This window comes from Amblyraja radiata, chromosome 12 (genome assembly GCF_010909765.2).
Source record: "Amblyraja radiata isolate CabotCenter1 chromosome 12, sAmbRad1.1.pri, whole genome shotgun sequence".
Lineage (NCBI taxonomy): Eukaryota > Metazoa > Chordata > Chondrichthyes > Rajiformes > Rajidae > Amblyraja > Amblyraja radiata.
The window spans coordinates 51,866,814-51,880,084 of NC_045967.1; the positions used below are offsets into that span (position 1 = coordinate 51,866,814).

Sequence of the window (13,271 nt, forward strand, 5' to 3'; positions counted from 1 at the left end):
CCTCCCACACTCCAAACACGAATGGGTTAATAGGCTTCTGTAAAATTGTAAATTGTCCCTAGTGTGTGTAGGACGGTGTTATTGTATGGGGAACGCTGGTCGGCACGGACTCGCTGGGCCGAAGGGTCTGTTTCCGCGCTGTGTCTCCAAAACTGAACTCAACTAAAAGGATCCCGTCCGGAAATGGCATCTATCTGTGTTGTCCAGAGATGCCGCCTGAGTTACCCCAGCACTTTGTTAATCTTAACCACTGACATTCAAAATAAGCCAAGAAAATAAAAACGTATAGCTGCTCACCTATAAATCACTACATGGTTTAGGGCCAAAGTATATCACTGACATGCTTCCACTATATAAGCCTTCTAGACCGCTAAGATCTTCTGAAACCAATCTGCTAGTGATTCCCAGAGTAAATACAAAACATGGGAAAGCAGGATTTAGTTACTATGCAACAAATAGCTGGAATAAACTTCCTGAAGATTTAAGAATTGCCTCAACTTTGACCACTTTTAAAACAACACTGAAAACTTTTATGTTTACTTTAGCTTTCAGCTAAATCTTAACTACATTACACTTTTAACTTTTGCACTTTTTATAATGCATTTTTAATTTTGCTTTTCTTTTCTTTTAGTTCTTCTATTTTATTTCATTTTATTATTTCATTTATTGCATGACATGTTTTTATGTGAAGCACTTTGAGTCTGCCTCGTGTATGAAATGTGCTATATAAATAAAGTTGCCTTGCCTTGCCTTGCCTTGCCTAACATTTCAATCCTAACTCTATTTTTAGTGATGTATGTTAGTTATTAAAAAAATACTTGAAAGAGTAAAATGCAGATTTTTTTCAACTTTCTGAAAAGCTAAATTTAATCAGCTGGGCTTTCTGTGAGGATAGTCCAATTTGCTAGGAATATTTTGGGAGAATACTTCGGAGTAGGAACATGAATTCCGCGGTTGGTTTAATGGCCTGGGGCTTCAACTGTTCAACATGCTGTCCTATATTCTCACTGATATCCTTATAACTTGCTTTTATTTATTTATTTTTTTGCAGAGAAACCTTACATTTCGGCAGAGTTTAAAAAAGAGAACCCTTTGCTTGTGAAAGTTGAGCAAGGAAACGTGAGACTTCCGGTCAAAGTGAACGCATTCCCGTCTCCAGAAGTATCCTGGTAAAGTTCATTTTTCCAGGTTTTTTTCCCCCCCACAAAATTCCCATGTCATCGAAACATAGAAACATAGACAATAGGTGCAGGAGGAGGCCATTCAGCCCTTCAAGCCAGCACCACCATTCAATATGATCCTGGCTGATCATCCAAAATCAATAGGGTGCAGCAGCATCTATGGAGTGAAGGAAATAGGCAACGTTTCGGGCCGAAACCCTTCGACCCGAAACGTTGCCTATTTCCTTCGCTCCATAGATGCTGCTGAGTTTCTCCAGCATTTTTGTGTACCTTCGATTTTCCAGCATCTGCAGTTCCTTCTTAAACACATCCAAAATCAATCCCCCATTCCTGCTTTCTCCCCATATCACCATGATTCCGTTATAGGTAAGAGATAAATCTAACTCTCTCTTGAAAACATCCAGTGAATCGGCCTCCACTGCCTTCTGTAGCAGATAATTCCACAGATTCACAACTCTCTGGGTGAAAAAGTTTTTCCTCATCTCAGTCCTAAATGGCCTACCCCATAATCTTAAACTGTGACCCCTGGTTCTGGACTCCCCCAACATCGGGAACATTTTTCCTGCATTTGGCCTGTCCAATCCTTTAAAAAGTCTACGTTTCTATAAGATCCCCTTCTAAATTCCAGTGAATACAAGCCCAATCGCTCCATTCTTTCACCATATGTCAGACGTATATTTTATGTCTTCATAAAATAATGAATATAAGCGTTTGCCTTTTTTTTAAAACGTAACTGATTTTCTTTCAAACTTTCTGAAGAAGAATCTATGCAGGTTAAAAGCCCTCGGCCTCAAAGCTCAAAACATAACTTGAGTTGAATTGCAGTTCAGTTTATTGTCACGTGTACCGAGGTACAGTGAAAAGCTTTTGTCTTGTGCTAGCCAGTCAGCTGAAAGACAATACATGATTACAATCGAGCCATCCACAGTGTACAGATACATGATGAAAGGAATAACACGAATAACATAGGAAAGAACTGCAGATGCTGGTTTAAACCGAGGATACATTAAAAAAAAAAAAGCTGGAGTACTGATTTTGGATGATCAGCCATGATCATATTGAATGGCAGAGCTGGCTTGAAGGGCCGAATGGCCTATTCCTGCACCTATTTTCTATGTTTCTATGTTTCTATGTAACTCAGTGGGTCAGACTGCATCTCTGACGAAAGGGAATAGCTGACGTTTCGGGCCTAGACCCTTCTTCAGACATTCGTCTGATTAAAGGACTCAGCGGGTCAGGCAGCACCTGTGGAAGGAATGGACAGACGCCATTATGGGTCGGGACCCTTCTTCAGACTGAAGAGTCCTGGACCCGAAACATCACCTGCCTATTTCCCCCACCAATTAATTCAAAATGCCGGAGTCACTCAGCGGGACAGTCAGCATCGCTGGAGAGACAGAACGAGAGACGTCAAGACTAGTCTGAAGAAGAGTCTCGACCCGAAATGTCACCCATTCCTTCTCTCCAGATGTGCTGCCTGTCACACTGACTTACTCCAGCATTTTGTGTCTATCTTTGGTGTATACTAGCATCTGCAGTACCTTTAGCCACAAGATGTGGCCCTTGTGGCTAAAGGTATCAGGGGTATGGAGAGAAGGCAGGTACAGGATACTGAGTTGGATGATCAGCCATTGAATGGCGGTGCAGGCTTGAAGGGCCGAATGCCCTACTCCTGCACCTATTTTCTATATTTCTAAGTTACTATGTTTCTAAACCAATCAATTCAATCTATGCCGTTTACCAGTGAAGAAGGCAGATCTTATAAACACGTATTATTTCCCCAAGGGCAAGAATTTGAGGGACAATCCATTTGAATTAATTGCTAAATAGAATTGCATGTTGCAATGATTTGTAATATTCCTTTATGAAAGGAATTTACCATTTGAGTCCATGTGGATTCCATGGATTGTACAAAAAGGCTTGAGAGTCATAAATAAAACAGTACTGGTTAATAAAACGCAGTACAGCTTCCAGTTCTGAAAAGTTGCTTTACAGCATTTTTCAATGTTTACAATTATCTTTCCTCAATCCTTTCAGTACTGCTGCCATTTATGTAGTGAGAAATTGTCAATTCCAAGAATTTTTAGAATATGTTTAACAAATTTTCCACATAAAATCAAATGCCAGTATTTAACATATTTTGGCAACTTAATTTAAATCGACTGGACGTGGAAAAAACTAAATGCATAGCTTTAAAGTTCAAAGGAGATTGGTTTGGTTTGGTTTAGAGATACAGAATTTTCGTTTTCCTGTTTAACAGAAATCCACAGCTTCTTTTTTGTTGGTTTTATGCTGTAGTGAAGGAAGTTTTCAGCGCAAGGTACTCGTTTTTAAGATACAACGAAAATTTAGCCCACCGAGACGGTGCTGGCCAACAATCATCCGTCCACTAGTTCTATCCAACTTGCTAGGGATAATTCACAGAAGCCAATTAACCTGCGCGATTTTGGAATGTGGGAGGAAACCGGAGCACCTGGAGAAAACCCACGCGGTCACGGGGAGAACGTACAAACTCCGTACAGACATGCACCCCTAGGCAGGATTGAACCGGGTCTCTGGCTCTGTAAGGCAGCCGCTCTCTACCGCTGCGCCACTGTGCTGGGCAAGTCGTTTTACACAGAGAACAGCACTAGAGTCCCAGGTTCGATCCTGACCTCGGGTCCTGTCGGTGTAGGGAGTTCTCTCTCTCTCTTTTTTTTTTTCCCTTTCAAAAACCTTATTCAACACAATCATATAATGGATGGGATTTATATAGCGCCTTTCTAATACTCAAGGCGCTTTACATCGCATTATTCATTCACTCCTCAGTCACACTCGGTGGTGGTAAGCTACTTCTGTAGCCACAGCTGCCCTGGGGCAGACTGACGGAAGCGTGGCTGCCAATCTGCACCTACGGCCCCTCCGACCACCACCAATCACTCACACACATTCACACACAGGCAAAGGTGGGTGAAGTGTCTTGCCCAAGGACACAACGACAGTATGCACTCCAAGCAGGATTCGAACCGGTTACCTTCCGGTTGCCAGTCGAACACTTAGCCCATTGTGCCATCTGTCGTCCTATGATACATCACATCAAAACATAATCAGAAATTGCAATGTAACAAATAATTATTATAGTGCAACAATGCATTCATTGTTTACAATACTCTCAACCCCACGCGGTGACCAGCGCCCATTCTCCCTCTCTCTCTCTCTGAAAAATGTGATAACCTTCATGGAGTGATTGCAATTGGGATACATTGCACCAAGCTGGTTGATGTTTACTCCATCCATCTAACATGTAGTTTTGCCTTGCAGGTACAAGAATGGGAAACTCATTACCCAGAATCAGACTTGTTATGTCCAAGACCGCTATACATTGAAAATAATCTCCATATCTGAAAAGGATGAGGGGAATTACACTGTTTCACTGACCAACAAGCTGCATAACCTTCAGAAGAACATTACCATCACCCTCAGAGTCTCTAAGGATGGTAAGTCTACCTCAATCCATTCATGCCCTACTGCACGTAACACAGGACTAAAGTTGCCATTGCTTCCAAAGACAATTGAAAGACATTTGGCTGATACATAGATTTGCAAAGGTTTAGATGGATATGGGCCAAATGTGGGCAGGCTGAACTAATGTAGATGAGACATTTTGGGAAATTTGGGCCGAAGGGCCTGTTTCCGTGCTATATGGCTATATGACTCTAGAAGTGCAGAGGATTGTGGTCGCAGCCCAGAACATCACATAGAAACATAGAAACATAGAAAATAGGTGCAGGAGTAGGCCATTCGGCCCTTCGAGCCTGCACCGCCATTCAATATGATCATGGCTGATCATCCAACTCAGTATCCTGTACCTGCCTTCTCTCCATACCCCCTGATCCCTTTAGCCACAAGGGCCACATCTAACTCCCTCTTAAATATAGCCAATGAACTGGCCTCAACTACCTTCTGTGGCAGAGATTTCCACAGATTCACCACTCTCTGTGTGAAAAATGTTTTTCTCATCTCGGTCCTAAAAGACTTTGCCCTTATCCTTAAACTGTGACCCCTTGTTCTGGACTTCCCCAACATCGGGAACAATCTCCCTGCATCTAGCCTGTCCAACCCCTTAAGAATTTTGTAAGTTTCTATAAGATCCCCCCTCAATCATCTAAATTCTAGCGAGTACAAGCCGAGTCTATCCAGTCTTTCTTCATATGAAAGTCCTGCCATCCCAGGAATCAGTCTGGTGAACCTTTTCTGTACTCCCTCTATGGCAAGCATGTCTTTCCTCAGATTAGGAGACCAAAACTGTACGCAATACTCCAGGTGTGGTCTCACCAAGACCCTGTACAACTGCAGTAGAATTGTGGTCGCAGCCCAGAACATCACACAAACCAACCCCCCCCCCCCTTCCATTGACCCCATCGACACATCACGCTGCCTCGGCAAGGCCAGCAGCATAATCAAGGATCAGTCTCACCCCAGTCACTCCCTCTTCTCCCCTCTCCCATCAGGCAAGAGGTACAGAAGTGTGAAAACACACACCTCCAGATTCAGGAACAGTTTCTTCCCGGCTGTTATCAGGCAATCAAACCACCCTATCTCCAACTGGAGAGCGGTTCTGACCTACCCCAGGCTTTCAGTTTGTAGAAGAGTCTCGTCCCAAAACGTCACCTATTTGTTTTCTCCAGAGATGCTGCCTGACCCGCTGAGTTACTCCAGCTTTTTGTGTCTGCCATTTACCTCATTGGATTCCCTCAGACTGTGTTTAATCGGACTTTACAGGACGTTATCTTGCACTAATGTCGTTCCATTTATCCGGCACCTGTACAATGTGGACGGCTTGATTGTAATCATGTGCAGCCTTTCCGCTGACTGGATTTATAGTTTAATGTAGAGATACAACGCGGAAACAGGCCCTTCGGCCCATCGAGCCCACACCGACCTGCGATCCCCGCACATTAACGCAACCCTACACACACTAGGGACAATTTACACTTGTACCAAGCCAAATAACCTACAAACCTGTACGTCTTTGGAGTGTGAGAGGAAACTGAAGATCTTGTAGAAATCCCACGCGGGTCCATATAACCATATAACAATTACAGCACGGAAACAGGCCATCTCGGCCCTTCAAGTCCGTGCCGAACACTTATTTTCCTCTAGTCCCATCTACCTGCACTCAGACCATAACCCTCCATTCCTTTCCCGTCCATATACCTATCCAATTTATCCAAGCTCCGCACAGACAGCACCCGCGGTCGGGATTGAACCGGAGTCTCCGGCGCTGCAAGCGCTGTAAGGCAGCAACTCTACCGCTGCGCCACTGTGCCGCCCCGGATAGCACGCAACCTTTTCACCGTGCCTCGTTACGCGGGACAGTGATAATAAACCAAACAAAACCCGCGCCGTGTTTCTAAAACAGAAGACGGGTTTAAAAAATACGTGCTGGACATTGGGTGCAAAGGAAAGGAATGTTCCAAGCGTACGGCTGACATCAGCACTTTTCGGCTGACTGCACCCAAACACCAAGCCAGCCTATTATTTAGTTATCAGGTGCTGATTGATCTGCCGTGCACTTCTAGCATTTTCTCTTCAGATTTCATCACACATAATGATCTGGGTCAGAAGCAAAGAGCCTCAGGGGAAGTGAGTGTTATCCACACGAAAAATACTCCGTCCAAGCTGTTTTGATTTTATTAGAAGTAGCAAGCATTCCTTTGGGGAGGTCAGATACATTTTGCCAACATACTCCGAGCATTCCGCGCAGTTCTTTCATTCAACTCCAGCCCCTCGTAGTTTGGACAAGATATATTGTTTGCTCGTTGCATTACGCCTGGTTTGCTTTGCCTTCCTCTCAAAGTCATTCGCTCGAAGAACAACAAAAGGCTCTGCCAGACACGGTGAGAATAGGCAGCTTCACAATTACCAATGATTACAAGGAGTGCTTCCCCCCCCCCCCCCCCCCCCCCCCCGGGAGCTGGAGTGACTTTGTAGAAAGCGCTGTGTCCACAAGAACACTTGCCTTAAGAAACAGAGGTCTCGAACCCCAAACGTCACCCATTCCTTCTCCCCAGAGAAGCTGCCTGTCCCGCTGAGTTAAGGGCCGGTCCCACCAGCATGCGACCTGCATGCGGCAAGCGAGACCAAACCAGAAGCGGGGGCCGCGCGGGGGTCGAGTGAGTGACATGAAGTTCGAGCGAAGTCCGCGGGAAGTTCGTGCGTGACGTATGGCATCGAGGCGGCGCGTACGGCGTCGAGACGCTGCGTATGCCCGTCGAGGCGGTGCGTACGGCGTCGAGGCGGCTGCGTACGGCGTCGAGACGCTGCGTATGCCCGTCGAGGCGGTGCGTACAGCGTCAAGGCGGCTGCGGGCCGGCACGCCGTTGCCGCGCGGAATTTTTGAACGCCGTCAGTTTTTCAAAGACCCGCGCGATGTCAGGACCAGGTCCGCACAACATAGGGCTCCGGCGATCGAAGTGGGACCAGCACCGCGAGGCCGTACGGCTCAAGCGACCACGTTAGTTTGCGTTTGCCGCATGGCGTTGCATGCTCGTGGGACAGGCCCTTTAGGTCGCGCTTGCCGCATGGAGTCGCATGCTCGTGGGACAGACCCTTTACTCCAGCATCTTAAGAAACAGTCAGGCAGGCACACAAATCGGAGGTAGACAAAATTGCTGAAGAAACTCAGCGGGTGCGGCAGCATCTATGGATCGAAGGAAATAGGCAACATTTTGGGCCGAAATCTTTCTTCAGTCTGAAGAAGGGTTTCGGCCTGAAACGTTGCCTATTTCCTTCGCTCCATAGATGCTGCTGCACCCGCTGAGTTTCTCCAGCAATTTTGTCTACCTTCGATTCTCCAGCATCTGCAGTTCCTTGAACAGGTACACAAATGGGACAGGTTTGGAGGGGTATGGGCCAAACGCAGGGACTAGTGTGGATGGGGACATGTTGGCCGGTGTGGGCAAGTTGGGCGGAAGGGCCTGTTCCCACATTGTATGACTATATGATTCTATGAAGCAGGGTCTCGACCCGAAACGTCACCCATTTCTTCTCTCCAGAAATGCTGCCTGTCCCGCTGAGTTACTCCAGCGTTTTGTGTCTATCTTCGGTGTATAACCAGCACCTGCAGTTCCTTCCTACACATGACACTGTGTACACAAGACTAATGGGTTGGCAAGGTTGGGTAGGAAGGGGGAGGATGAGTTAAAAGAATATGAGGATTATAGTTTCGAAATACGGCATGGAGACAGGCCCTTCGGCCCACCGAGTCCATGCCGACCATCACACTAGTTCTACCGTATCTTATACCACTTTTCCATCCGCTCTCTGCACACGAAGGGGGGCCAGTTTACGGGGGGGGCCAATTGACCTACAAACCCGCACGCCTTTGGGATGTGGGAGTAGACCGGAGCACCCGGAGGAAACCCACGCTGTCGCAGGGAGAACGTGCAAACACACCAGCCGAGGTCAGGATCGAACCCGTGTCTCTGAGGCAGCAGCTGCACCACCGTGCCACAAAACATATGGAAGCTATGGAATTACCAATGGAACGCACTACATTTTTGTTCTGTCTAATCAGGCATCGGTTAGGCAGTGGACAGACACATATGATTATAGACACAAAGTGCCGGAATGACTCGGCCGGTCAGGCAGCATCTCTGGAGAAAAAGGATAGAGTGACGTTTCGGGTCGGAACCCCTCTTCAGACTAGATTCTGGTGAGGCTGCATTTAGAGTATAGTGTTCAGTTCTGGGCACCGTGTTACAGGAAAGATGTTGTCAAGCTAGAAAGGGTAGAGAGAAGATTTACGAGGATGTTGCCAGGACTGGAGGGTGTGAGCTACAGGGAGAGGGTGAGCAGGCTGGGTTTCTATTCCATGGAGCGCAGGAGGATGAGGGGTGATCTTATAGAGGTGTATAAAATCATGAGAGGAATAGATCGGGTAGACAGAGGAATAGATCGGTTCAGAGTCTCTTGCTCAGAGTAGGTGAATCGAGGACCAGAGGATATAGGTTTCAAATGAAAGGGAAAAGATTTAATAGGAATCTGAGAGGTAACTTTTTCACACGGTGGGCGGTGGGTGGATGGAACGAGCTGCTGGAGGTGGTAGTTGAGGCAGGGACTGTCCCAATATTTAAGAAACAGTTAGACAGGTGCATGGCTAGGACAGGTTTAGAGGGATATGGATCAAGTGCAGGCAGGTGGGACTAGTGTAGCTGGGACATGTTGGCCAGTGTGAGCAAGTTGGGCCAAAGGGCCTGTTTCCACACTGTGTCACTCAATGACACTATGACTGTTCTATACTCTCCCTCTGAAGGCATTGCTAAGCGTTTGAGCGTTGAAGTATAACTTACAACAGTAAGTCAAGTCTATTTGGTTATTTGCTTTGGCAGGGAAGAGCAGCACAGGTCAGGGAAAATACATATTATGGAGCTATGAGGAGAGTAAACAAAACATAGAAACATAGAAAATAGGTGCAGGAGGAGGCCATTCGGCCCTTCGAGCCAGCACCGCCATCATGGCTGATCGTCCCCAATCAATAATCCGTGCCTGCCTTCTCCCCATATCCCTTGATTCCACTAGCCCCTAGAGCTCTATCTAACTCTCTCTTAAATCCATCCAGTGACTTGGCCTCCACTGCCCTCTGTGGCAGGGAATTCCATAAATTCACAACTCTCTGGGTGAAAACATTTTTCCTCACCTCAGTCTTAAATGGCTTCCCCTTTATTCCAAGACTGTGGCCCCTGGTTCTGGACTCGCCCAACATTGGAACATTTTTCCTGCATCTAGCTTGTCCAGTCCTATTATAATTTTATATGCATTTAAAAGCTGGAGTTTAAACTCTACTGCTAGGGAAAGAGTATACAACCTGACATGTTGTGGATATTCCCTCACAGAAATCTCCTTTATGTTTGTGCTTCATAGACTAGACAAGCAAGTGTTCATTGCCTGGTCTATGCTGGGTTGCTGATAAGGGCATCTCAGTTGGCCTTGCTATCTGACATACCTGACGTACAGAGTGGAAACAGGCCCTTCAGCCCACCGAGTCCGTGCCGACCAACGATCACACCGTACACTAACACTATCCTACACACCAGGGACAAGTTACAATTTACAGGGGCCGATCAACCTGGAAACCTGCACGTCTTTGGATGTGGGAGGAAATACCGAGAAACTGGAGAAAGTCACATTGAGAACGTGCAAACTCCGCACAGACAGCATCGTAGTCAGGATCAGGAACTCGGGTCCCTGGCGTTGTGAGGCAGTGGTTCTACCGCTGCCGCCCCACTAGTGCTGGCCCATTGATAATAACCCACACTTGTAGCCTTCAATTCGTCCTACGTTTCTGTTAAACCACACTTGGACGCTACCAATGACCTGCCTCCGAGGGTCAATTTACAGCGGGCAATTAACCTACCAGACCACACGTGTACGGCTCACAGGCACCGGGAAGAAATTCACATGGTCACAAGGAGAACATGCAAACTCCACACAGACAGTGCCAGAGGACAGGATTGAACCCAGATTATTAGGTCATAAGCGACAGGAGTGAATCTGTGGAATTCTCTGCCTCAGAAGGCAGTGGAGGCCAATTCACTGGATGCATTCAAAAGAGCGTTAGGCAGAGCTCTAAGGGCTAGCGGAATCAAGGGTATATGGTGAGAAGGCAAGAACGGGGAACTGAATGTGGATGATCAGCCATGATCATAGTGAAAGTATTAAAAAATCAAGAATGTTTTATGTTTCGGAGAAAAGGGGAGGAAGAGCAGGAAAATGAAGAGTTATTTCAGACTTAGTTCAGATTCCCAGCATCTGCCCATTTGTTTTTTTTGTTTTGCGTTTTGACCAGTTATTTATACCCTGCCATAATTAAGTTACCATATATATCTTGTGTGGAGCAGCATGGCAATTATCTTTAGAAGTCCTCCACATTAAGCAAAGAAACTACTGCAGACTGTCAGAAAACCAATGCCAAAAGAAAATGACTTTCTGTGCATCTTTTAAATGAGAGTTGGTTCAAAACTCCAATAGATTGAGATCGGAGCTTTTCGGGGCTTTTTATAGAGTCACAGAGTGATACAGTGTGGAAACAGGCCCTTTGACCCAACTTGCCCACACCGGCCAGCATTAGTCCCACCTGCCTGTGTTTGGCCCATATCCCTCTAAACCTGTCCTATTCATGTACCTGTGTAACTGTTTGTGTGCTGAACCATTCTATGTACTGGCTGATGTATACCCCAGAATTACTGAATCACCCCTTCTGAACAACGTCACAAGTCTATTTTTGGGAGCTTGTTCTGCCCAGATTCCTGTTGAGTTCTTTACATATTACACTGGTGACTCTACTTCTAAAAGAATGTCACTTGCTGTAAAACACTTGGGATGTGTTGAAAGCCATTCGATGTTTCTTAAGCGTTGCGATAGTCCCCACCTCAACTACCTCCTCCGGCAGCTCGTTCCATACATCCACCACCCTTTGTGTGAAAAAGTCACCTCTCAGATTCCTATTATGTTCCCAATGTGGGGGGAGCCCAGAACCAGGGGCCACAGTTTAAGAATAGGGGGTAGGCCATTTTGAAACTGAGATATCTGTGGAATTCTCAGCCACAGAAGGTAGTTGAGGCCAGTTCATTGGCTATATTTATGAGGGAGTTAGATGTGGCCCTTGTGGCTAAAGGGATCAGGGGGTATGGAGAGAAGGCAGGTACGGGATACTGAGTTGGATGACCAGCCATGATCATATTGAATGGCGGTGCAGGCTCGAAGGGCCGAATGGCCTACTCCTGCACCTATTTTCTATGTTTCTATGAGGAAAAACGTTTTCACCCAGAGAGTTGAGAATTTGTGGAATTCTCTGCCTCAGAAGGCAGTGGAGGCCGATTCACTAGCTGCATGGTACGTAAAACATTAAACATTAATAATAAAACATTATTGATTAGATCGTTATACCATTATTGTATCCCGTTTATTACAACCTCTCTGCCATTCTTGTTTTCAGTCAAGCCAGAGATCGCTGATAAAATTGTGGCATCTCCAGGAGAGAAGGTTTATCATCTTGGGAAAAACTACCCACTGACATGTACGGCTTCTGGGTCTCCAATCCCCGACATCCACTGGGAGTGGCAGCCCTGCGACACGGCACTGTCCACGTAAGATGTTTTGCTGCTTCTTTCCCCTTCAACACAAGTCGCTGAAGATGGACACAAAAAGCTGGAGTAACTCAGCGGGACAGGCAGCATCTCTGGAGAGAAGGAACGGGCGACGTTTCGGGTCGGGACCCTTCTTCGAGCTCTCCTCAGGTTGACCAGTGTGGTTTTCACCCTGTGGTCTGTACCTCTTGCTTGCTGGGAGAGGGGAGAAGAGGGGGTGACCGGGGTGAGATGTGGTCTTCGTGTGTCAGGCTCCTCGATGGGGGGGGGGTCCAGAGGGGTTGAGACCCTGAGACCCTTTGTCCACAGCTCTCTGCAGCCTGTTGTGTTCCTGTGCATTGGAATTTGGCATTGAATACATCTCAGGATACAGTTGGGAGGATAGGAATAGCTCATGGAGTGGAATTAATCTGACAGACACACTAGGATCTAGCATGTGTGTTTCTGTTTATACTCCATAAACAGAGATCTGTGTAAATATCATTGTGTTTCTGATCACTCTGTTCCTGCCCAAGTGTTTATACTTATTACTGGGCCAAAGGATAAGGTTCTTATCTTCTCATCAACTGCTCATACTGTACACAGGTTTAGTTTAGGCACAAAATGCTGGAGTAACTCAGCGGGACAGGCAGCATCTCTGGGGAGAACTAGCTTTGTTTTAGAGATACAGCGCAGAAACAGGCCCCACGTCTCTGCCGATCAGTGATCCCCGCACACTGGCGCTATCCCAAACACACTTGGCGGACAATTTTACATTCATGCCAAGCCAATTAGCCTACAAAACCCACACGTCTTTGGAGTGTGGGAGGAAAGCGGAGCTTCCCGGAGAAATCCCACGCAGGTCACGGGGAGAACGTACAAACTCCGTACAGACAGCACCCGTAGCCGGGATCGACCCCGGGTCTCTGGCGCTGTGATGCGCCAACTCTACCCCGTGCCGCAGTTTGTCCCTGCGTGCAGA

At 46.6% G+C, this 13,271-nt stretch overlaps 1 protein-coding gene across 2 annotated transcripts in view; it reads left to right on the plus strand.

The window, feature by feature from the left end:
- LOC116979194 (vascular endothelial growth factor receptor kdr-like) overlaps positions 1–13,271 on the plus strand; it is a 163,978-nt gene that overhangs the window by 83,795 nt on the left and 66,912 nt on the right. For both annotated transcript variants that reach the window (XM_033030756.1, XM_033030757.1), the window contains exons 8-10: positions 1,052–1,169; positions 4,482–4,657; positions 12,160–12,310. In XM_033030756.1, coding sequence (XP_032886647.1) covers positions 1,052–1,169; positions 4,482–4,657; positions 12,160–12,310 — 445 coding nt within the window. The remainder of the gene's footprint in view (positions 1–1,051; positions 1,170–4,481; positions 4,658–12,159; positions 12,311–13,271) is intronic.